The sequence below is a fragment of the Podarcis raffonei genome, chromosome 6, assembly GCF_027172205.1.
Source record: "Podarcis raffonei isolate rPodRaf1 chromosome 6, rPodRaf1.pri, whole genome shotgun sequence".
NCBI classification, from domain to species: Eukaryota; Metazoa; Chordata; class Lepidosauria; order Squamata; family Lacertidae; genus Podarcis; species Podarcis raffonei.
Window position 1 is genome coordinate 97,821,361 of NC_070607.1, and position 24,582 is coordinate 97,845,942.

At 47.8% G+C, this 24,582-nt stretch overlaps 1 protein-coding gene across 2 annotated transcripts; it reads left to right on the forward strand.

Moving 5' to 3' along the window:
• Positions 1–3,998: 3,998 nt before the first annotated feature.
• Positions 3,999–24,582, forward strand: LOC128416681 (BPI fold-containing family B member 4-like). Of its 2 annotated transcripts, none has more exons than XM_053394731.1 (16): positions 3,999–4,122; positions 5,531–5,665; positions 7,268–7,808; positions 8,482–8,586; positions 10,337–10,480; positions 11,365–11,425; positions 11,787–11,847; positions 13,664–13,755; positions 17,255–17,467; positions 18,659–18,712; positions 19,170–19,340; positions 19,694–19,761; positions 20,106–20,148; positions 21,521–21,584; positions 23,411–23,487; positions 24,242–24,582. In XM_053394731.1, the coding sequence occupies exons 2-16, from the start codon at positions 5,554–5,556 to the stop codon at positions 24,263–24,265; spliced, it is 1,830 nt and encodes a 609-aa protein (XP_053250706.1). In that variant the 5' UTR covers positions 3,999–4,122; positions 5,531–5,553; the 3' UTR covers positions 24,266–24,582. The 2 variants fall into 2 exon arrangements, with proteins under 2 accessions (XP_053250706.1, XP_053250705.1); XM_053394730.1 differs by having other exon boundaries at positions 5,534–5,665.

Below are 24,582 nucleotides of genomic sequence, written 5' to 3' on the forward strand. Positions count from 1 at the left end.
TGGCTGCTGGTCCTTTATTTTTGAGGCTGCTGGTCCCTTATTTTCAAATCTGTAAGTTGACAGCTATGCTCACCTCCCTGTCTTGCCCAAAGGCGAGCACTCCTCCTCCAAGTACTCAGGTCTCTCCTTCTCTCAGACCTCAGTCTCTGCAGCTTGGGAGACGTCGGTAGGTTACTAGACCCAGGAGCCGCCTCATCCTCTGCTGACCCAACCAGTAGTGGAGCAGCTGTAAGTGATGGCTCAGCTGGAGGCAACAAGGTCATCCCTGCATCTGGAGCCAGGGCAGGCTGAGGCCCCTGACTCGGCCCAGCTGGTGCTTGTTGCAGGGGAACCTGTGCAGACTGGGACTCTTCAGAATCAGGCCCCAGACTTGGTTCAGGTGATGCCGTCTGAGGCAAAGGATCCCGTGTGGACTGAGACTCCTCTGGTTCCGAGTCTGAGCCGAAGTCCTAGGCCATCACACCACTGTGAGAACAGGGTGCTGGACTAGATGGGCCACTGGTCTCATCCAGTAGGTACTTCGTATGTTCATTCTCCATCTCAGAATCCCCTTAGGTCAGGAGGATAAAAATATGATTGTTGTTGTTTAGTCGTCTAGTCGTGTCTGACTCTTCGTGACCCCCTGGACCAGAGCACGCCAGGCACTCCTGTCTTCCACTGCCTCCCACAGTTTGGCCAAACTCATGCTGGTAGCTTCGAGAACACTGTCCAACCATCTCGTCCTCTGTTGTCCCCTTCTCCTTGTGCCCTCCTTCTTTCCCAACATCAGGGTCTTTTCCAGGGAGTCTTCTCTTCTCATGAGGTGGCCAAAGTCTTGGAGCCTCAGCTTCAGGATCTGTCCTTCCAGTGAGCACTCAGGGCTGATTCCCTTCAGAATGGAGAGGTTTGATCTTCTTGCATTCCATGGGACTCTCAAGAGTCTCCTCCAGTACCATAATTCAAAAGCATCCATTCTTCGGCAATCAGCCTTCTTTATGGTCCAGCTCTCACTTCCATACATCACAAATAAATAAATAAATAAATAAATAAATAAATAAATAAGATGATAAGATAAGATAACTCAGTGTTAATGGTGATGTGATTATAGCCTGTCTTGTCTTGGTGTGCTGTGGGCCCCTGGCCCATTTCAATGTGCTTTCTCTCGGAATTAAAGCCAGTATTCACCAGCCTCTCCCACAGATCTTCTTACGTGGAGAAAACGAACTGATGAGCTTTGAAATTGCTTTTTGTTTGGGAAGGTAATTCCGCTCTCCCCTCGCAACCCCTGTTGTGTAACCCTCATTTGATCAGGGAGCTAATTGCTGGGTTTTATCTCGCCAGGGTATTAACTGTTCATTTTGCCAGGACAAGGATATCATTATGGTCTGGTGGCAGTTTGCAGCTGATGCTAATCTCAGCATCTCTCTGAGAACGGTCTTTGCAGGGACTGGAACCCAAAGCTGTCAAAACAGGGCGTCAGCTTTATCAGCGCTGGGCTACAGACTTGAGATCCTCTCAGGCTAATCTTCAGGAAAAGGCCACTCAGGTTCAAGGACAGGAAATCCCTGAAATGGAACACTTCACAGGTGCCCAGGGTGGACATCACAGTCAGAGGGAGGGGAGGAGATTTTCCGGCTCTGAGTCTAGTTCTTTATATTGGGATTCATCCATATTGTTTAATATTTTTCAACAATTGCTCTCTGCTGATTCTATACAGTGGTACCTCGGGTTACATACACTTCAGGTTACACACTCTGCTAACCCAGAAATAGTGCTTCAGGTTAAGAACTTTGCTTCAGGATGAGAACAGAAATCATGCTCCGGCAGCGCGGTGGCAGCAGGAGGCCCCATTAGCTAAAGTGGTGCTTCAGGTTAAGAACAGTTTCAGGTTAAGAACTGGCCTCCGGAATGAATTAAGTCCTTAACCCGAGGTACCACTGTATATCATTTATTTCTCCCCTTATTTCTGAGCAGAAGAGACAGTCATTCAAAGAGTCAGTTGCCTTGTGAGGAGAGCACATTTGAGGCTATATTTCAGAAACATATAGAAGAGGTTTTTAACAGTAAAAAGAGGACAAAACCATACAATAAAAGCACAAGAAGTTAAAAACAGCAAAGTTAAGAAAACAAAAACCAGTAATCCACTGTTAATTGCCTGCCTGGGCCTGGCGGAACAGAAAAGTTGTCAGCAGGCATTTAAAAGGTGGCACAGAAGGTGCCTGCTGAATCTCTAGTGGCAGAGAGTTCCACAGCACTGGGCTGATGGCGCTAAAGGCTCGGTTTCTCATTGTTGTCAAACGAGCCTCACGAGGGATGTTCCTGCCGGTGATCTCAGTGTTCGAGTCGGGATATAAGTTGCTAGTTCTCAAGCATGGGCTCCAAAACTGCATATACAAAAACTCTCTCTCTCTCTCCCCCCACCCCCGAGTCAAGGGAAGCAAACATAAGGAGAACTGGCTGCTGGATCAGGTCCATGGCCCATCTAGTCCAGCCTCCTGCTCTCACAGTGGCCAAGCAGATGCCTGCGGGAAACCAGCAAGCAGGATTCGAACACAAGAGCAGCCCTCTCCCCTCCTGTGGCTTCCAGCAGCTGGGATTCAGAAATATTTCTGCCTCCAGCGGTGGAGACAGAGTAGAACCATCCTGGCTAGGAGTCAGGGATCACATTCATCCAGTGCTTTACCAGCTGCATTGGCTCCCAGTGGAGTACAGGATCAGGTTTAAGGTGCTGGTTTTGATCTTTAAAGCCCTATGCAGCCTAGGACCCACGTACCTACAGGACTGCCTCTCCTGGTATGCCCTGCGGAGGACCTTAAGGTCCACAAATGACAAGACTTTGGAGGTCCCAGGTCGCAAGGTGGTTAGATTGGTTTCAGCTAGGGCCAGGGCCTTTTCAGCACTGGCCCCGACTTGGTGGAACGCTCTGTCACAAGAGACTAGGGCCCTGCGGGTCTTGAGATCTTTCTGCAGGGCCTGCAAGATGGAGCTGTTCCGCCTGGCCTTTGGTTTGGACTCGGTCTGACCCTTATGTTTCCCTCCCCTTATGGTCTTGATCTATGGGCTACTTTTAAAATGAGGCTGCATTTTAAATTGCATTTTAACCTGTATTTTAAATTGGTTTTTTTTCTTCTTTCCCCTTCTTTTCAAACAGCTTAGTTCTCGAACGTTTCGGCTTCCGAATGTCACAAACCCAGAAATGACTGTTCCAGTTTGGGAAATATTTTTGGAAGCCGAATGTCTGACAGGGCTTTCGTGGCTTCCGATTGGCTGCAGGAGCTTCCTGCAGCCAATCAAAAGCTGTGCTTTGGATTCTGACCATTTTGGAAGTCGAATGGACTTCCAGAACGGATTCTGTTTGACTTCCAAGGTACGACTGTACTCTGAATATAAAGCAGTGTGAGGGTTGGACTAGATGGGTCCCTTGGGACCCTTCCAACTCTACTCCAATGATTTTATGAGACTTGGAGCACCGGAACTGTCTTCCTAATCTCCATAATCAGCAGTGCCATCAGGGCATTAATTGGGCGCAGAAGTCCAGGTCCCCACCTGGAGAATGCGTAGGAGGCTTCCAAGCACAGCAGAGTTGACTTACCATATTCCAAAGTAAGTGAAATAAAACTCCTGACCTTACAAAGACCATAAAGTCCAAAGTCTTAAATTACCCAAATGTGCCGCTGTCCACAATGAGATCTATCTAGATAAGCCCTGAAAGGCGAGAACTATTTGCCTGCCTTGTTTGAAGCAGAAAGAGATTGCAGAAACGAGGATCCCTGTGGGCTGAGAGACGGTTCCTCCTCCATCGTTCCTGCCAAACGCAAAGAAAGACATCCTGGAACCTGGAGTGAGGGCACTTGATCCCTCTTGCTCAACTCCCGTTCCAGATTTGCAAATAATTATTTTTACTGGAATATGACAAGCCGCATACTGAGCCCGTTATCTCCACGTCCCTGGCGCTGCTTTCATGCCTGCCCCGCCGCTCGCCGCCGATATATATGGCCTTTGCCACCTCTGCTTTTTCAGAGCCAGGAGAAGGCAAGTGCAAGGAGGCGATGGGCAGCACCAAACACTCTCCGTGATCGAGAATTCGCAGAAGCAGGGCTGATTTCTCTCCTTTAGCCCTTAGTTTCAGAAAGGTGCACTCAGGTAACTCAGATCTGGTCTGCAAGAATACCCTCTGGCAGAGTTTAACCAATTTGCCTTTTAATTAGTTTATTTTGTAAAAAATAAATAAATTATACACTAGGTTGATGAACTCCGGCGGGCTAGGGACAGCAGTGCCATCAGGGCATTAATTTCCTAGTTCTGCTGGATCTCTCAGCGGCTTTTGAAACCATTGACCATAACATCTTTCTAGACCATCTAGAGGGGCTGGGACTGGGGGAACTGTTATACAGTGGTTCCGCTCCTTCCTCCTAGGCCGTGTTCAGAAAGTGGTGGTGGGGATGAGTGTTCAGACCCCTGGGCTCTCACTTGTGGGTTGCCTCAGGGTTCTGTCCTCTCCCCCATGCTTTTCAAGATCTACATGCAGCCGCTGGGAGAGATCATTGGGGGTTTGGGCTGGGTGTTCATCAGTATGCGGATGACACCCAGCTCTACCTCTCTTTCAAATCAGAACCAGTGAAGGCGGTGAAGGTCCTGTGTGAGTGCCTGGAGGCGGTTGCAGGTTGGATGGCGGCTAACAGATTGAGGTTGAATCCTGACAAGACAGAAGTACTGTTTTGGGGGGACAGGAGGTGGGCAGGTGTGGAGGACTCCCTGGTCCTGAATGGGGTAACTGTGCCCTGAAGGACCAGGTGCACAGCCTGGGAGTCATTCTGGACTCCCAGCTGTCCATGGAGGCACAGGTCAATTCTGTGTCCAGGGCAGCTGTTTACCAGCTCCATCTGGTACGTAGGCTGAGACCCTATCTGCCCGTGGACTGTCTCGCCAGAGTGGTGCATGCTCGGGTTATCTCCCGCTTGGACTACTGCAATGCGCTCTACGTGGGGCTACCTTTGAAGGTGACTTCGAAACTGCAATTAATCCAGAATGCGGCAGCTAGACTGGTGACTGGGAGTGGCCGCCGAGACCACATAACACTGGTCTTGAAAGACCTACATTGGCTCCCAGTATGTTTCCGAGCACAATTCAATGTGTTGGTGCTGACCTTTAAAGCCCTAAATGGCCTCGGTCCAGTATACCTGAAGGAGCATCTCCACCCCCATCATTCTGCCCAGACACAGAGGTCCAGTGCTGAGAGCCTTCTGGTGGTTCCCTCATAGCAAGAAGCAAAGCTACAGGGAACCAGGCAGAGGGCCTTCTCGGTAGTGGCACCCGCCCTGTGGAACGCCCTCCCACCAGATGTCAAAGCGATAAACAACTACCTGACATTTAGAAGACATCTGAAGGCAGCCCTGTTTAGGGAAGTTTTTAATGTGTGACATTTTAATGTATTTTTAATCTTTGTTATCATCATCATCACCATCATTATTATTAAACAACGACAACCCTCAAAGTGGGTTGCAAGAAAGGTAAAACAATGAAATAACCAATAAGAATAAAATTATCTCAGCAGGTGTGGCGGCTTCAGCCAAGATGTTTGCCGTCTGGTGTGCTGCCATCTTCAGCTGCCTGCTGATGCCATCAGAGAGTCAGCTGCTTCCAACAGATGCTGTCATCCGGGTCAATAAGGGCGTATTGCATAACGGTAAGTCTATCCATGCTAGGATTGGAATGGACCTCACAGACCAAGGTCCACCAGTTTATCTCCTACCCTAAGAAATTCTGGGTGTGCAAATATCCTAAGGAAAGTGTTGACCTTACTAACGTTTCCAAAATTCCTTGGCTGCATTATCTGAGCCAGAATTCCCAGTATTTCATGTAAGATTTCACTTTGGGTGAGTTTTGCAGTCACTCTAAGGAGCACCACCTGGGTCGAGTTCCAGAGCATTCGGGAGCCTGCAAAACAACGAACCTCAAAGGGTTCAGACAAGAGTGAGGCAGCTGAATGTGGGCCAAAAAATGAATGCAGACAAGACAGAGGTGTTATGTGTTTTTGTTTGTTTACAAAAATATTTATATGCTGCTATACAGTCATACCTCGGGTTGAATGTGCTTCAGGTAGAGCACATTCGGGTTGCTCTCTGCGGCAACCTGGAAGTAACAGAGTGCGTTACTTCTGGGTTTCACCACTCACGCATGCGCAGACGCTCAAAATGACGTCACGCGCATGCGCGGAAGCAGCAAAACGCGACCCGCACACGGGCAGACACACTGTCACATCTTACGTTCTATTCAGGATGCGAACGGGGCTCCGGAACTGATCCTGTTCACATCCCGAGGTACCACTGTATTGCAGAAACATATAGAAGAGGTTTTTAACAGTAAAAAAAGGACAAAACCATACAATAAAAGCACAATAAGTTAAAAACAGCAAAGTTAAGAAAACAAAAAACCTGTAATCCACTGTTAATTGCCTGCCTGGGCCTGGTGGAACAGAAAAGTTGTCAGCAGGCAGTTAAAAGGTGGCACAGAAGGCGCCTGGTGAATCTCTAGGGGCAGAGAGTTCCACAGCCCTGGGCCGATGACGCTAAAGGCTCGGTTTCTCATTGTTGTCAAACGAGCCTCACTAGAGATGTTCCTGCCGGTGATCTCAGTGGTTGAGCTGGGATATAAGTTGCTAGTTCTCAAGCATGTAACTGCGATTTGAGCTTCAGAATCCTTCAGAAGCTGAGCACGCAAGCCAGCAGAGTAAAAAAACTCTTCGCAACAGAAGGGCAGATAGAGGCTGCGTAAAGCATATTTACAAGCAGTTTATTTCAGGACAAAGAAAACATGTCTTCTCCCCTTCGTGTCCAAGCAAAAGGGCATAAGCAAAAGCTATACACGAAACGGAAGTTCCCAGCAAGCTGTGCTGGAGAGTAAACAGGCATGTGACATACAACAACTCCACACATCTGTTAAGGTGGAACAGAATATCGTAACAAGCTCCCCCCCCCAAGTCAAGGGAAGCAAAGCCCACCCCGTCTCTGCTAATTATAATGTGCTTCTCTCTTCCTTAGCAGGTCACGCAAGCCACTATTTTGAATAATGCTGTTTTTGTAGGGCAGGGGGCCCTGGAGCCGAGTTTATGGAACCGGGGTGGGGGTGGGGGAGTTTGGGAGCCCCTAATCTAGCCCATTGAGCTCTGCCGTTTGCAACCCAGCCAGCATGTGCCATTTGTGGAAAAGCTTCCCTTGAGACACAGCAGAGAACCTCCGGCTCCACCGTTCTGCCTGCGCTGACCTCTTTTTCTGACTTGCTTCCACAGCCGTCTCCAGCTCAATGGCGCAGAGCAACGCCCTCCAAGGAGCCATGAGAGAACTTCCGGTCGGAGGCGGCGGCGGCGGGGACGGTGGCTTGCTGGGTGGCGTCCTTGGTGGCGGCGGCAGTGGGGGTCTCCTGGGAGGTGTCACTGGGGGCTTACTCGGAGGAGGTGGCGGTGGCGGCCTTCTGGGAGGCGTCCTTGGTGGTGGCGGCGGTGGGGGTCTCCTGGGTGGGGTCACTGGAGGCTTGCTTGGTGGCGGAGGAGGTGGCGGTGACCCTGTGGGGATGCAAGCTGCCTATGCTGCCCCTCCAGTTCCTGGGGGCAATGGCGGCGCTGGTAGTGGTCCGGGTGCTAGCGGGCTGCTAGCTCCGGGAGGCCTGCTGGGTAGCGGAGGTCTGCTTGGCACTGCAGGGATTCTGGGTGGTGGTGGCGGGCTCCTGGGCAACGGGGGCCTCCTGGGCAATGGAGGGCTTCTTGGAGGCGGAGGCGTGCTCGGCATCCTGGGAGAAGGAGGCTTACTCAGCACCGTCCAGGGACTCACAGGGTAAGCAGGAGAGTTGTAATCCTCACAACAATTAATCGGCGGCTTATAAAGGGTGGCCACGCGGGAGCAGGGCCTTTTCTGCAGTGGCTCCCTGGTTGTGGAATGCTCTTCTCAGGCAGAAACCTCCCTTAACTATCTGTGGCCTTTTAGGAGTGGGTAGGATGTTTGCAGTATATTGTCCCCCTGGTTTTAGTGTATCTGTGGCCGGATCTACACTCATGGTTTTTAACGCTAAGAAAACATTAAGGAATGGTTCCGATAACCATATAGACACATGACGTTCTGCTCTTCAACGTTATTAAAATGTGACACCAGGCACTGCAGAGCAACCAGAAACCAGGGAGGCAGAGGGGAGAAAGCAAAAGAGAATGTTTCCTGTTTTGACGTTTTTAGAACGATATTCCTAATACCGTTCTCATAACGTTTAAAAGGTGAGTGTAGATCCAGCCTATGCGGCGGGTTTGTTTGTTTGTTTTTGTTTGTTTGTAGCTTTGCGTTGCCTTGGGCAATAATAATAATAATAATAATAATAATAATAATAATAATAATAATACAGTATGTGAGTCTGATCTCCAGTCCAAATGTGTCCACATCCATTTTTTAGAGAGGGTTCCCACAGGTCATAAGAGAGAGCTTTGTCTGGATGACCTCACTGCCTGCTTCTTCCTTGTAGGCTACGAATTGTGGAGCTGACCCTTCCCAGGATCAACCTGAGACTCTTGCCTGGAATTGGAGTCCACTTGGATTTATATACCAGGGTAGCGCTCAACGGTAAGAGGTAAGCAGAGCGACTTGACCCCTGCAACTCAAGGCACATGTTCCTGGCAGCTTCCTAGCTCTGGTTGAGGTTCATAATAATGATGATGATGATGATGATGATGATGATGATAATAATAATAATTTGTACCCCGCCCATCTGGCTGGGTCTCCCCAGCCACTCTGGGTGGCTTCCAACAAAGATTAAAAATACATTAAAATGCCACACATTGAAAACTTCCCTGAGCAGGGCTGCCTTCAGACGTCTTCTAAATGTTAGGTAGTTGTTTATCTCTTTGACATCTGTTGGGAGGGTGTTCCACAGGGCGGGGGCCACCACCGAGAAGGCCCTCCGTCTGGTTCTCTGTGGCTTTGATTCTCGCAGTGAGGGAACCGCCAGAAGGCCCTCAGCGCTGGACCTCAGTGTCCGGGCAGAACGATGGGGGTGGAGATGCTCCTTCAGGTATACTGGGGGTGGGGACACTAGTTCTTCTAACCATTACTGCAGAGGATTTTGTTTGCCCAAAGGCTCCCTAGTTTCTTAACCATATGGTTCAGGAAGGAGGAGACGCACCATACCAGCTGCTCTTTAGGCTGGCCAGAGGTTTACACTGGGCTACTTGCACTCCTCCAGCCTCCAGCAGTGGTGTTGGTTTTCATTCTGGACTCGCTTTCAGGAGCTAGAAGGAAGAATGACTCTGAATATAGCAGTTTGGGGGGAGCAACCGTGGGAGTGGGTACTTTCAGGAAGACCTGGCAGTGGGCTTCCTGAATGCATCTGTTGTTGGCCAATGAGGGAGACAGGATTCTGTTCTAGATATATACTTATGGCCTGATCCAGCATCTCGGCTCTTCTTCTGTTCTTCTGTTAGCTGAAGTGCAGAAAAGGGTCAATTTACACTCCACACAATGAGCTTTAGGTATTTACTAGTAGACTTGTACCCAGTGTTGCTTGGAAATTATAAGAAAAAACAAACAAACCTCAATGGTTAAAATCAGTGCGATTTTGAAAGGTTTGATCTGCCATCTTGATTCAAGCTGGCACTCATTTGTATTCAAGCACAGAAGAAAACCTGCTCCTTGATCTGAGGAACCACCATGATAAATTTGGTTATGATATCTTACGAAGTGTCTGAATGCACAACAAACAGCTTTCCGCAATATATAGTAGGTTAGTTTAGAAACCCCCGAAGCAATTCACAAATCAAATTGTCAAACACATAACAGAATGTAACATAAAGATCATCTTCAACCTTGAAACAGCAAGTTGGAACAATTCTATATAGACTGTTCTGCAAACCCAGTTTTCCTCAGCCTAATTGCCAATAACCTCAAAGGCTGAGTGAAAAATATGTCCTCAATAGCCACAATATGTCCACAATATTTGTGGTGACTGATGGATCTCCAGAGACAGAGAGTTTCGCTACGAGGGGAATGCAACAGAAAAGGCCTTTGACCGGCTCGCTGGTCCTTGGGCTTCACCTAGTGGTGGCATCCCAAGCAGACCCCCCTCCAATTAAAAAGCTTCAACTGGCTCATTCATCTTACAGATGTGGGAAGTGCAACCTCCTCCCAACAAGTTAAAAGCAGCCTTCCCTGACCTAGTGCCCTCCAGATGTTTTGAACCACAGCTGCTTCAGTCAGCATGGCTGTATGATGATGGGGATGGTGGGAGATGTCATCCAAAACTTTTGGAGGACCCCAGGATGGGGAAGGCTATTAAAAGCATCATACAAAGAAGCTTCACCAGACTCTCTTTTGTTCCATTGCAGCCTCCTTGGGTTCCTTGACATCGCAGTGGAGGTGAACCTCACGGCCATTGTCCGCCTGACCATGGATGGCACAGGCTACCCCAAGCTGGTGATCGACCATTGTGACACCCTTCTTGGAGGCATTAAAGTCAGGCTCCTTAGAGGGTGAGCTGCACCTGACATCTTATGGGGTTAGGGAGGGAGCGACTCCCCTTATTTATTCCAGGGATGAGGTTGGTGGGCCAGATCCTGATTTCCCCTGATGTCCCCTGGGTGGGTGTTATGTACTGAGTTGAAGAGGATCCAAAATGCAGCAGTCTGATTGGTCCTAGAACAATAGGATTCAGAATGCAGCAGTCTGATTGGTCCTGGAACAATAGGATCCAGAATGCAGCAGTCTGATTGGTCCTAGAACAATAGGATTCAGAATGCAGCAGTCTGATTGGTCCTAGAACAATAGGATCCAGAATGCAGCAGTCTGGTCCTGGAGCAATAGGATCCAAAATGCAGCAGTCTGATTGGTCCACAGGAGACTCCCAATCCACCTCCAGGTGGAAGGGAATCCACAACCTGATTGCCCTACAGGAGAATCCCTGAATTAGCCAATCACCTGGGGCCCCTTGTGTAAATAATGTATATAAAGCAGACATTTTGGGGGAACTTCCATTCCTCCTCACCACTATGAGCTGAATAAAGAGCATGAAATCCACTCTCGACTCTGAGTATATTTCGGTCACTTTGACACAGTAGCACATAGCAGATGAAGCACTCCCCTTTGCAGACTGGCTTTAAACTCAAGCTGGTTTGCAAAGGAAAATGTTCCCTTTGCCCATGCTTGGAGGTATTCGAGAATTTCAGTAACACTCTTGCAGTTTTCATGTCCATCTGTGTTCAGGACTGAAAATCAGTCAAGCAAATTTGTTGGTTTTCATTCACATCTTGCTTGTTTTTAAGACTGCAGACAATACTTAATTAGTTACTTTTTTTTTTACACTGTTTGGGTGGTTTTTTGGTGGATAATTTTTTCCTTTCTCTCCCCCCCCCTCCAGCCTACTCCCTATTGTAGATAATTTATTGGCACGTGTCCTTAACAAGCTCCTTCCAGAATTGGTAAGTGATCAGCCAGGGCAGGTATCATCCAATGAGCAATGGGATCTGGCTCAGGAAATGCATTAGGATAGAAATATACTTGTAGAAATTCAATGTAGTTCCTGGCTTGGGAACCAAACTCTGTCCTTGTGAGATAAGTCTTTGATGTCCGGAGAAATGAGATGAATAAAGAGAATTGTAAGATGCACGTATTAATTTTTGGAAAATGCATAAAAAAAAATTAAAAAAAAAGAGATAGTCTTTGATGAAACTTAAAAGGAGGAAGAAAAAAATTACTGCGAACACAATTGCTTTGCATGTATTACAATTTGATTCCTGACATCTTGCCACAAATGTCTCATTAGAACATTGAATTTTTCAGCTGTGTCCAGTCCTAGACATCACCCTGGGCCTAGTGAACGATCAGCTGGGACTTGTGAACTGTAAGTGTCTCTTGTGCTTCCTTCTGTCTTCCCAGTCTTTCATATGGATGATCTCACTGCTCCCGCAACCTGGGGCGGGGTCCGACAGCCTTTTATCTCTGTTGGGGTAACGGCGGTCCTGATCCCCCAGTGACTCACCTCCCTGTCTCACCCGAAGACCAGCACTCCTCCTGCAAGTACTCAGGTCTCTCCTTCTCTCAGACCTCAGTCTCTGCACCTCGGGAGACGTCGGTGGGTTACTAGACCCAGAGGCCGCCTCAGCCTCCCCTGACCCAACTGGTAATGGAGCAGCTGTAAGTGACGGCCCAGCTGAAGGCAAAGAGGTCATCCCCGCATCTGTAGCCAGGGCAGGCTCAGGCCCCTGACTCGGCCCAGCTGGTGCTTGTTGCAGGGGAACCTGTGCAGACTGGGGCTCTTCAGGATCAGGCCCCAGACTAGGTTCAGATGCCGTCTGAGGCAAAGGATCCAGTGCAGACTGAGACTCCTCTGGTTCTGAGTCTGAGCCTGATTCCCAGGCTGTCACATCCAGTGAAGGAGAGTCCATGTCAGGGACCGGGCAGAGGAGGAATAGAATCATAGAATCATAGAATCATAGAATCATAGAATCATAGAATCATAGAATCATAGAATCATAGAATCATAGAGTTGGAAGAGACCACAAGGGCCATCGAGTCCAACCCCCTGCCAAGCAGGAAACACCATCAGAGCACTCCTGACATATGGTTGTCAAGCCTCTGCTTAAAGAACTCCAAAGAAGGAGACTCCACCACACTCCTTGGCAGCAAATTCCACTGTCAAACAGCTCTTACTGTCAGGAAGTTCTTCCTAATGTTTAGGTGGAATCTTCTTTCTTGTAGTTTGGATCCATTGCTCTGTGTCCGCTTCTCTGGAGCAGCAGAAAACAACATTTCTCCCTCCTCTATGTGACATCCTTTTATATATTTGAACATGGCTATCATATCACCCCTTAACCTCCTCTTCTCCAGGCTAAACATGCCCAGCTCCCTTAGCCGTTCCTCATAAGGCATCGTATCCAGGCCTTTGACCATTTTGGTTGCCCTCCTCTGGATACGTTCCAGTTTGTCAGTGTCCTTCTTGAACTGTGGCGCCCAGAACTGGACACAGTACTCCAGGTGAGGTCTGACCAGAGCAGAGTGGTGGAGACCTCCTCCCCAGCCTGACCATTCCAGAGAAGAAGAAGACAGTTCGGAATTACAGCAGGGGCTTAAGGGAGGTCACAGCTCAGAGGCAGATGAGGGGGAAAGCTGGGAAATAATGGGAGAGGTGGAGGAGGAAGAAGAAGAACCACCAGGAGGGCGACAGCTGATAGACACAGTGTCTTTGGAAAGCATTCCAGACCACCACCATCCCTGCTCCGAGAACCCGGCGAGCCTTGAAAGCAGGAGAGCAAAGGCTCAGAAGCAAAGGGCCCCCAGCACTACCCGTAGAGGAGATGGTGATGAATAAGGAATTGGGAGGAAAATGGGGTGGAGAGTCACTCAGGACAACACCATTATTCCAAGAGGCTGTGTTCCAAGCCTCTCTCCCTAAATATTGAATAAAAAGCAGATGGTCAGAACTTTTCCTCGTCTTATCCGTTCCTGGCAACCTGCTGTGGGGTTGTGTTCTTGGCCACCTGACAGCCCACCACCTTCCCCGGGGTGTCTATTCCACTGTCAAATGGCTCTTGCCATCAGAAAGTTCTTCCTAATGTTAAGTCAGAATACCCTGATTATGAGAAGCCTGGGGAGCTGTTGACAATCCAAAGCATGAGAAATCCTAAATTCTTCCTCCTTCCTTTTCTCTTTCCTCCCAGCTCTGGTCCCTCTGGGTATATTGGGAAGTGTCCAGTACACTGTCTCCAGCCTTCCACTCGTGACGGGACATTTCCTGGAAATTGATTTGAATGTAAGTCCCAGTTTGCTGAGCTGGATCTTGATGGTGCGGTGGCCCCTGCGCGGATTGGCTCGGACTCCGCAAAGTCACCTGTTTTGCTTGACTGTGGGTCTTGGCCAACTTCCGCCAGGGGAGTGGACTTTGAGTCTGGCTCTCCTTGCTCCGCTTTTATTGAGCTCACTGGAGAGGATGACAATGGGAGAGGGATGAGTCCTTTGTCCCATTAGTTTCCTCCGTCACTGTTTGCAAAGCACAGTCATACCTCATGCTACGTTTGCTTCAGGTTGAGCATTTTCAGGTTGCATCCCACGGTGACCTGGAAGGAACGGAACGGGTTACTTCCTGGTTTTGCTGCTCGCGCATGCGCAGATGCGCAAAATGATGCCACGTGCATGCGCAGAAGCGGCAAATCGCAACCCGCGCATGCACAGATGCAGGTTTCGTTCTGTTCAGGCTGTGAACAGGCCTCCAGAATGGATCCCGTTCGCAACCAGAGGTACCACTGTATCAGGCAATGGATAAGAACACCAGGGAACATGGGTGCATTGGGTGTCATGAGCCAAAGACTAGGGCAGAGAGTCTCAAACTTTCAGTCTTGCTAAATGAAAGCCACAACCCTGTCTCAGCTCTCATGAATCCCAGGGTATGTTTCAGAGCCTTGATCCTGGAGAAGCACAGAACATGGATGGTGGCTTAAGGGCAAGGTGCGGGCACCAGGTCCTTCTTCCGCAGAGTCTCAGATAAAATTTTGCAGTTGTTGTTTCAAGTGTCAGAAAAGATTTGCAGATGATGCCCAGCTATACTGGATCATGAAAACTCAGACTGTGAAGAGCATCAAAAGGTTCTCTCCAAACAGGGCAAAAAAGGCAGAGGCATGAAAATGGGGTCTTATTTGGGGAAGGGGAAATCACAATTGCTGAGGTATGGGAGGGACTCATGGACCAAGGGCCAATTTGTCCAGGGGTCCATCTGCACCTCCACTTAATTCATTTTGTGCCCTACTTCTTCCCTCATTATTTTGCAAGAACAAAAGACATTCCTACTGCCAGGATGGCATTTTGATTTCCCATCTTTTCGCTAACTGGTAGTAAAGTGAAAAGCGATCTTAAGAATCTGCTGGTGAGGTCACACTGGTGGACACTTCCTCCACTATCTCTGGTTGAGTTCCAACTCCCTTCTGCCTCCACCTCCTCTGTAGGACTCTAGTCCTCATTGTCGCTTCTGGGAGCGACCCTGTTCATTTCTGGTCGGTAGGCGGTTGTGGTGGCAGCTGCTTAGAGCCACAAAGTTTGTGTTTTGTTCACCTTCCCCAAAGACACGCTATTAGCTCTTTCAGAAAAATCAGATGTGTGTGATATCGATGGCATGCACAAGTTTTCCAGGTGGCAAATAATAATAATAATAATAATAATAATAATAATAATAATAATAATAATAATATATTTATATCCCGCCCACCCCAGCCGTAGCCAGGCTCAGAGCAGCTAACAACAATAAAAGTAACACAACATTCTAAAATCAATTCATTTTAAAACCAATTCAAAATCAAATTCATGGCAACCATTGGGCTAGAGTTCTGTGAGGATTACCAAAGGAGGGGGTCAGACTGTGCCTTGGCCAAAGGCCTGGTGGAACAGCTCTGTCTTGCAGGCCCTGCGGAAAGATGTCAAGTCCCTCAGGGCCCTAGTCTCTTATGACAGAACGTTCCACCAGATCGGGGCCACGGCCAAAAAGGCCCTGGTTCTGGTTGAGGCCAGTCTGATCTCCCTGTGGCTTGGGACCTCCAAGATGTTTTTGTTTGAAGACCGTAAGGTCCTCCGTGGGACATAACAGGAGAGGCGGTCCCGTAGGTACGAGGGTCCTAGGCCGTATAGGGCTTTAAACAAGGAGTGTTGGGAACGCCATTCCTTCTTTCGCTTCCAAGTGTGTGTGTGTGTGTGAGAGAGAGAAGCTTCGTGTCTCTTTTTCCTTCCTTCCCTTCCTTCAAGGAGAGAGCAAAGCTTTCTTTCTCTCCCCTGAGGATGGAGAGAGGGAAATCTAAGCACAAAGGTGGAAGGGGAGGAAGGAAGTCAATGGGATTCACACAGTGCGAAGTTCCTCAAGGTTTGGGAACCCAATGCCCTAAACCCATCTGCCTATTTCCGGGTGGGAATCTTCTCTATTCCTGTTTTGCAGCATGCTTTTTTGGGGGGAGAAGTGATAACAAATGGTGCATGTGTTTTGTTGTGTGTGTGTGTGTGTACAGGCACCGATGAAGAAAGTAGGGCCAGGTCCACAAGCAGACAGAGGGGTGGAGGGAATGAAAACCAAGATAAAGCCATTGAAGCCCTAACTCCAGGTTTCAAAACTTTTGTTATCTGTGCACAAAGCGGTCAGGTATGGACCTGTGGAGGTCAGCAGAGGACAAAACGAAAGCAGAAAACGTGGATGTTCAGGTGCGGTGAGGATGAGCCCTAGGAAAAGGGGTGTGATAAGCAGTTCTTGGCCTTGACTGGGTCAGCCTGAAGTATTAGCACTTCAAGCCACAGATCTCCTTCCAGGCTGATTCTGGACAAATTTGTGACACCTCAGCCGGTTGCATTGCCTGAGGACAGAGAATGTCCCAGCCTGGGATGCAGAAGGGGCAGCTGTTTATCTTTTGCAAAGAATAACAGGATAATGTCCCTCTTAAGTAAGAACATAAGGAGAGCTGGCTGCTGGATCAGGCCCATGGCCCATCTAGTCCAGGTTCCTGTTCTCACAGCAGCCAACCAGATGCCCATTATGGGAAACTCATGAGGAAGACCAAAGGGCAAGAGCAAATTTCTCCTTTCCTGTGGTCTCAACTGGTGTTCGGAAGCACCGCTGCCTTCAGCTGTGGAGGGCAGAACAGAGCCATTGTGGTTAGTAGCCAATGACAGTGCAAGACTTTACTGGCACCCCAAGAAATTTAGCAGTTCTGGGCAAAAAGCCTGGGTTGACTGTGGAGATGAGCCAGGCTGGGAAATTTCACATCCAGGCCTTCAGCTGCCAGGATTATTAGACTAGTGTTTCCTGCCACCTTCCTTAAAAAGGTAAAGGGACCCCTGACCATTAGGTCCAGTCGCGGATGACTCTGGGGTTGCGGCGCTCATCTCGTTTTATTGGCCGAGGGAGCCGGCATACAGCTTCCGGGTCATGTGGCCAGCAGGACTAAGCCGCTTCTGGCGAACCAGAGCAGTGCATGGAAGCGCCGTTTACCTTCCTGCCGGAGTGGTACCTATTTATCTACTTGCACTTTGACGTGCTTTTGAACTGCTAGGTGGGCAGGAGCAGGGACCGAGCAACGGGAGCTCACCCCGTCGCGGGGATTCGAGCTGCCGACCTTCTGATCGGCAAGTCCTAGGTTCTGTGGTTTAACCCACAACGCCACCCGCGTCCCTGCCACCTTCCTTAGATGACCTTGAAAACCTCCTCAGAGCTAGGATTCCATCCCATCACGCACGCAGAAAAATGGGACCGCCTGCCTCACATGCTTGTTCCTTCACTCTAGACTGCGGTTGGGCAGGTGGCCGGACCCCTCCTCAACTACCCGCTGGGCAAGCCGGAAGCTCCCCCCATGCCGCCAAGGGTGCCCATGCCCGCCATGCCCCCCATGGCCGACACAACCAACTCCCAGCTGGGGCTCTCAGTGAACTTCCTCAGCTCCGTCGTGGCTGTTCTGCAGAAGCAAGAGGCCCTGAACATCGACATCTCGGATGGGATGGTGAGTTGGGAAGCAGATGCTGGGGGGGGGGGGGCATCTCTTGGCACCTCCCAGCCAGGCGGGAAGCTGAAGGCACAGGGGATGAAATCTACTCAGAGTCGAGAGTGGATTTCATGCTTTTTATTCAGCTCATAGTGGTGAGGAGGAATGGAAGTTCCCCCAGAATGTCTGCTTTATATACATTATTTACACAATGGGCCCCACGTGATTGCCTAATTCTGGGATTCACCTGTAGGCCAGTCAGGTTGTGGATTCCCTTCCACTTGGAGCTGGATTGGGTGGCTCCTGCGGACCAATCAGACTGCTGCATTCTGGATCCTATTGTTCTAGGACCAATCAGACTGCTGCATTCTGGATCCTATTGTTCTAGGGCCAATCAGACTGCAGCATTCTGAATCCTATTGTTCTAGGACCAATCAGACTGCTGCATTTTGTATCCTATTCAACTCAGTACATAACAGGGGGGATTCAGAAAACTAGACCCTTGTTTTCCAAATTCGCCTGCCTCAAATTTGCCAGGTGCCAAATCTTTGCTTGTGGTTATGTAGTTGCAAGGCAAGGAACTCTGCAGTGCAGAAATCCACTTCTCATTTTAATCTGAAGCTACTGAGTACTCCCCAAAACAGTATGTGAACTGGAGCACACCATTCCTTTGAAATTCACCTTTGCTCTGATTTTGGGAAGCACTTCTCCACCCAAAAAATGCAGCAAGAGTGTATCTTGCATACTGGTTAGAGTGTCACACTAGTACCTGGGAGACCAGAATTCAAATCCTTGTTTGGCTGTGAAGCCCAATTGGTGTAACCTTGAGCCAGTCACTGCCTCTCAGCCTAATGTCCGTCACTGGGAAGTTGTGGGGCTTACAGGAGGTGGAGGAGAATGTGGTTCTGCGGCAAGGACCCTGTAAAGAACCTCGCCGCGGCATTCTGCACCCGCTGGAGTTTCTGGGTCAACTTCAAGGGCAGCCCTGCGTAGAGTGAGTTACAATAATCAAGCCTGGAGGTGACCGTCACATGGATCACTGTCCAATCCTCTTTGGAAGCCATCCACCTTAGTCACCACCACTGCCTCTTGTGGCAGGGAGTTCCATAGTTTAACGGTGCACTGCATAAAGAAGCAAAATAACTAGCAAAGAGCTGGGGAGTCTGCGTTATCTTTTGCCCATTTTCTTTTCCCCTTCCTTCTCCCCAGTTCCCTGAACTTCCTCCTCTGACGACATCGACTCTTGGGGCCTTGATTCCTTCGGTGAGTCCACTCACTTGACGCTGTGCTGCCCGGATCTGAGCTCTGCCCGGGGCAGCCTGGTGCGCTTCAGCTTAGTTTTACCTGCACAGGTGAACTTTGGAATCCAAGCAGCCTCCGGTGGGGAAAGCTGCGCAAAGGGCGCTGCTGCAATAATTCCATTGGCACCCAGTTAAAAACAACAAGAAGATTCTCCATTGCCTGGTTCCTGCATAAAACATAACTAACAACTGCAAAAGGACTGTTTGCCACTAAGATGTCATTGCAAAAATACCTGTACAGGTATCATAAATTCAAAGAAAACCACCCATTAGACCTTTAGCCCTGCATAAATTCTTTCACTTCAGTCTCAAGAGATTTTAAGGGAGATCTATAGCAGGCTTCCCCAACCTGGTGCCCTCCAGACACAGGTGGGCTATAAAACGCAACAAGCAAGTAATAAAGCGAACGTGGTTTGCAGGTGTTCCAGATGTTCCCAGAGCCGCGCTCCCTCCTTCTGAAGGTGTCGGTCCCTGATGTTCCAACAGTGAAGCTGCAGAAAGACAAGGGCCTGATCCACCTCATGGCCAGCGCTGAAATACTGGCGTCAAAGCCAAATGACGCTCATCAATCTCTCTGCACCCTGGAAATTGTGAGTATCGAGAAATGACAGCATCACACCTTCCCACTTTCACTCCCTCCCTCTGGGTTATATTGGGATACACATTTTGTGTTTCAGGCTCCGGCTGAGGAACTTAGTAGTGTTAGAAACACTATAATTATGGCCATTTGGCAAGTATTTATCTGACTCTGGCAGCGTGATATGGACAGATTGAAGATGCGATGGAGCCACCACCGGTGTGGCCCTGCAATGGGAAAGTCAAGACAGGGGGTGACTCTCGAGTCATTGAGTCATGGTTAGGGGACCCAGACTTTTCTAGGGCTTACGGTGAATCAGGAAGGGCTTGGTTAAGAAACGAACCATTTCCCCATTTTTCACCGCAGGACACAACTTTGCTGGCCTCGTTTTCTGTTGAGGACAACAAACTGAAAATCAGCGTTGCTCTTGAGAAGTAAGTGTGGCATTTCTTAACTTATGGGAACTTATATTTTAAGTGTTATAATGGGATTGTTTTGTTACACATTTTAATTATGGAAGTTTATATTTCAACATTTGTGCAATTGGTTTTTAAACTTGTAAACTGCTTAGAAGCCTGTTTTGTTTTTAAATGGTTTTTATTAATAAAAATAACACTTGAAGATCTCTCTCCTCATTCCTTCCCTGAATTCTGCTTCCTCCATATCAGAGGGGAGATGGGAAAAGCCTTTTGCATCTGATCTCTATTTCCCTCCCTGGAGCCAACTAAGGTTGTCTAAATCCCCAATGACTGCTCTCAATTTTCTTCTTTTTCTGCAGGTCACATCTCTCAGTGGCTTCCTCGTCCATTGGGAAATTTGATGTAAGAATATATTATATTATATCTATTTATTTATTCAGAACATTTGTACCCCACTCTTCAGCCAAAAAAGGCTCCCAGAGTGGCTTACGTACAATCAAAACAAGATGGTCCCTACTCAGAGGCTTAAAAACTAAAAAAAGAGAGAAATGAACACGACACACAAGGAGAAAGGGACAAGGAGGGAAGAGGAAAAATAAAAGCTCAAGCACCAATTTCTAAGCTGTAATTCCTGATGGGGCTGACCTGTCACTGCCGAGCTGACGGAGAGAACTCTGCTTCCCAGCTCTCCACTTCTTATTTTAAAATTCCTAAGCAGTGTGCAAATATACAACATGAATAAATAAAATAGTATCATAAAAATGGAGACATAAAAACAGTATAACCAGTACAGTGGACGCTCGGGTTGCAAACATGATCCGTGCAGGAGGCACGTTCGCAACCCGCTTCGGTGCTTCTGTGCATGTGCAAAGTGCAATTTAGCGCTTCTGCGCATGCACGACTGCCGAAACCCGGAAGTAACCTGTTTCGGTACTTCCAGGTTTTGGTGGGTCCGTAACCCAAAAAAATGCAACCTGAAGCGTCTGTAGCCCAAGGTATGACTGTATATATATTAATTTTATTATATATTATTGCCCTTGAGTCTGACCCAGAAACTCCAGCGGGTGCAGAATACCGCGGCGAGACTCCTTACGGGGTCCTCGCTGCGAGATCACATTCACCCGGTGCTCTACCAGCTGCACTGGCTCCCGGTGGAGTACAGGATCAGGTTTAAGCTACTGGTTTTAACCTTTAAAGCCCTATACGGCCTAGGACCCTTGTACCTACGGAACTGCCTCTCCTGGTATGTCCCACGGAGGACCTTACGGTCTTCAGATAAAAACATATTGGAGATCCCGGGCCACAGGGAGGTTAGGCTGGCCTCAAGCAGAGCCAGGGCTTTTTCGGCTGTGGCTCCGACCTGGTGGAACGCTCTGTCACAAGAGACTAAGGCCCTGTGGGACTTGACATCTTTCCGCAGGGCCTGCAAGACAGAGCTGTTCCGCCAGGCCTTTGGCCAGGGCACAGCCTGACTCCCTCCTTTGGCAATCCTCACAGAACTCTAGCCTAATGGTTGCCATCAATTTGAGTTGAATTAATTTTATAATGAAATGATTTTAGAATGTTGTACTATTTTATTGTTGTTAGCCGCCCTGAGCCCGGCTTCAGCTGGGGAGGGCGGGATATAAATAAAATTTTTATTTATTTATTTATTTATTTATTTATTATTATTATTATTATTATTATTAATGTTATTGCTACAAGTTTCTCATGCTCTTTGATGAGTACAATAAACTTATCAACTGAACTGAAATCACTTCTTTTGTTGACGCAGGTCTCCCTCATGGAGGGGCTGGTCAGCAAGATTTTTGAAGTTGCGTTCCTTCCCGCTATGAATGGTAAGGACATTCTACAAAAACCGTCATTTGACATTCCAACAACTTTCTTTTGCGCTGCATGAAAATTCAGAGCGGAACTAATTGCGTGCCAAGCCATGTGCAGTTCAGTCTGTAGTCTTGGAGACATCTTTTGCTCAGAGAGAGGAATTAAGGTGGGAGTGGAGTACAGGGATGTCGCAGGTAGCCTTGATTTTGGATCCCTGGATAAAAATTGCTTTGCTGCAGGAATGGAGAAGAGCCACAGCTCAGGGAAATGAAATAAACAGAGAGGTGATTGGTTGCAAAATAAAAAATAAAAATGATGGGGAAATGTAGGTTGTTTCATAGAAGAAGATCGGACGTGAAAGGGTCCAGTTTAGCAGCAGGTGTAATAGCAATCTGGACAGTATTTTGACAGAAAACAGCAAGGATCATTCATAAATGTGCAAAGGTCTTCTACTCCCAAGTGGAACACTTATTCCAAGAAACGTTGACAGTCTTATCATTTTTTATAAATAGGATAAGGTTACCAGATGTCCCTGTTTCCTGGGGACAGTCCCCAGATTGACAAATCAGTCCCCATACAAAATCCTATCATTCCTGCTGAAGTTGAAAAGTGTCCCCGGATTCATTGAAAAAAATCTGGTAACCTTAAAATAGGGGCGGGTGCGAACCAGAAAGAATGCAAAATAGAGAAATTTGTTCTTGGAAGGCCCAGCTCATATTTGCTACAGCTCAGTACATTTTGGAGACTCTGGTTTCCTGGTTTCAGGAGAAATCTGAAACTCCCAATTTCTGTAGAAGCCGCTTGCACAAATCTTGCTGCTCATCTGACACCAGGGACAGGTAGCCAGATTCCTACAACCTGCTTTAGGGATCCCACAGAATTTGAAAGCTTTAGATCACTCCTGGAAAAGAAGGCTCTCCCATCCTGAAAGGTGCTGATCTGTTGGTCTTCCCAAATCTTGTTACGTTTCCCTTTTGTGGGATGTGAAACACAAGAGCAGTCAAGTACAACATTCCTAGAGTGAACATGTTTACACAAGGGGAGGAATGTTTGTCCAGCCAGCAGGTAAACTTCCTGTTTCCTTCTGGGCTGGGACAGACTTCCTCTGAATGTGGCTAGAGGTGGGCGTGGCCTCACCTGTGCAGGTAACAACAAAAGCACAGGGCAGGGCAGCCATCTCTCTCTCTTTGACTACATGCATCAAAGAAGCAACATCTGCTTAGCCAAAGATGCAGAGGGACTGTCTCCTTATGAGATAGTTTCCAGGTGTATGTTACTTTTCTAAGCTAAGTTTGCCTTCTGGGATCCTATTGTGAACAGAATGATGTGTGAGTAAACCTTTTTATACTTTTATAGAAGACTGTGTCACGTCTTATCTTTTATGAGGGAATAAGGGGAAAATACCAGAACAGTTATTATAGAGGCTTTAGCGAGCCTGAGCAAACGCATCCGCTGCAAGTTTAAAAAGGGGAATGTTACTTTGCTAAATTGTGAACTTGTTTACACAAGTTGGAAAAGCTATAATCAAACAATATATCCTCTCCTGCATCCCTGAACATTCCCACACCTTTGGGATCCCTCGTTCCTTCTCTCCCGGAGGGAATAATCAAATATGCCTCTTTCTGCAGGTGATGTTTTGTGGCAGATATCAGAACAAAACAATATTTATCAAAAAATATCTATACTGCCAACATTGTGGGGAAATACCATGGATGCAGAAAATCAGCAGTAAAATTGCATTTGTGAAGCAAGTACAAAATAAATAAGATGAGACAACCTCATTGCATACAGTTTCCCCTTCGTACTAGAAAACTAATATTTTTCTCCTTTCTGGCTGCAGGTGTGTTAGGTAATGGAGTTCCTCTCCCCAAGTTGCTGAATATAGACTTTGACAACGCTGACATTGATGTCATTGAAGTAAGTGCACCAACTCTGAAAATTCCTGGCGGTATTCTGTCACAAGGCTTAATTGTCACAACAGGATTAAGCTCATTCCCAAAGAAGCATTTGACGCCTGAAGACTTTTAAATTGACTTACTAGCAGAAAGTGCCTGGAGTTCTTTGAGAAATCTTAGAAACCAAAAAGTACAGTTTGGAGATCAGTGGTTAAAATCAGTGTGGTTCTGAAAGATGCAGTCCACCATCTTGCTTCAAAATGGCACCCAATTGTATTAAGACATGGAGAAAATCCTGCTCCTTGATTTCAGGAACCGTCACGGAAATTTTGGTTATGGTTTCTTAAATTTGGTTAAATTTGGGGTTTTGAAAGGTTCCGCCCGCCATCTTGATTCAAAATGGCATCCAGTTTATATCCAAACACAGACAAAAATTTGTCCCTTGATGTCAGGAACTGTCATGCAGAATTTGGTCACAATATCTTGAAATATTGCTTTATCCTGGATTAGATCGGCCTTTGGTCTGGTCCAGAGTCTGGGCTTTTTTTGTGTTCTTATGGGAAGAAGTTTTTGATGTGTGACACTTTAATGTATTTTTAATCTTTGCTGGGAGTCGCCCAGAGTGACTGGGGAAACCCAGCCAGATGGGCGGGGTACAAATAATAAATTATTATTATATTATTATTATTATGAGTCCACTAACAAAGACATTGGACCAGAGCTGAGGGGGTCCCAGAAATGAGAACTGAAGCTCTTGGTTTCACCCTTTTTTGCAGGATCTGCTTGTGTTGTCTGCGTGAGTTGAAGAGGAGACCAGAAGGTACTCAGTGGAGCGCAAGGGCAGTCGCAGAAAAGGCCAGCTAGTTCCAGACCAATTTGCCCCACAACATCATCTTTCAAACTGTACAATGCATTTGAATCAGGCCGGGCTCCTTCCAGGAAAACACAGACTGGGTTTTGAGTGCAGGAGGATTCCAGCAAGACCCTGTCACTCACAAGATCGTGGCATTTCCTCCGCCCCCTTCAGCTTTGCCATTTCCCAGAGGGTGCACACACATAAACACACAAACTGCGTTTCCTGCATTGTTTCAATAAAACGTTTCTCCTTTCCACTGCA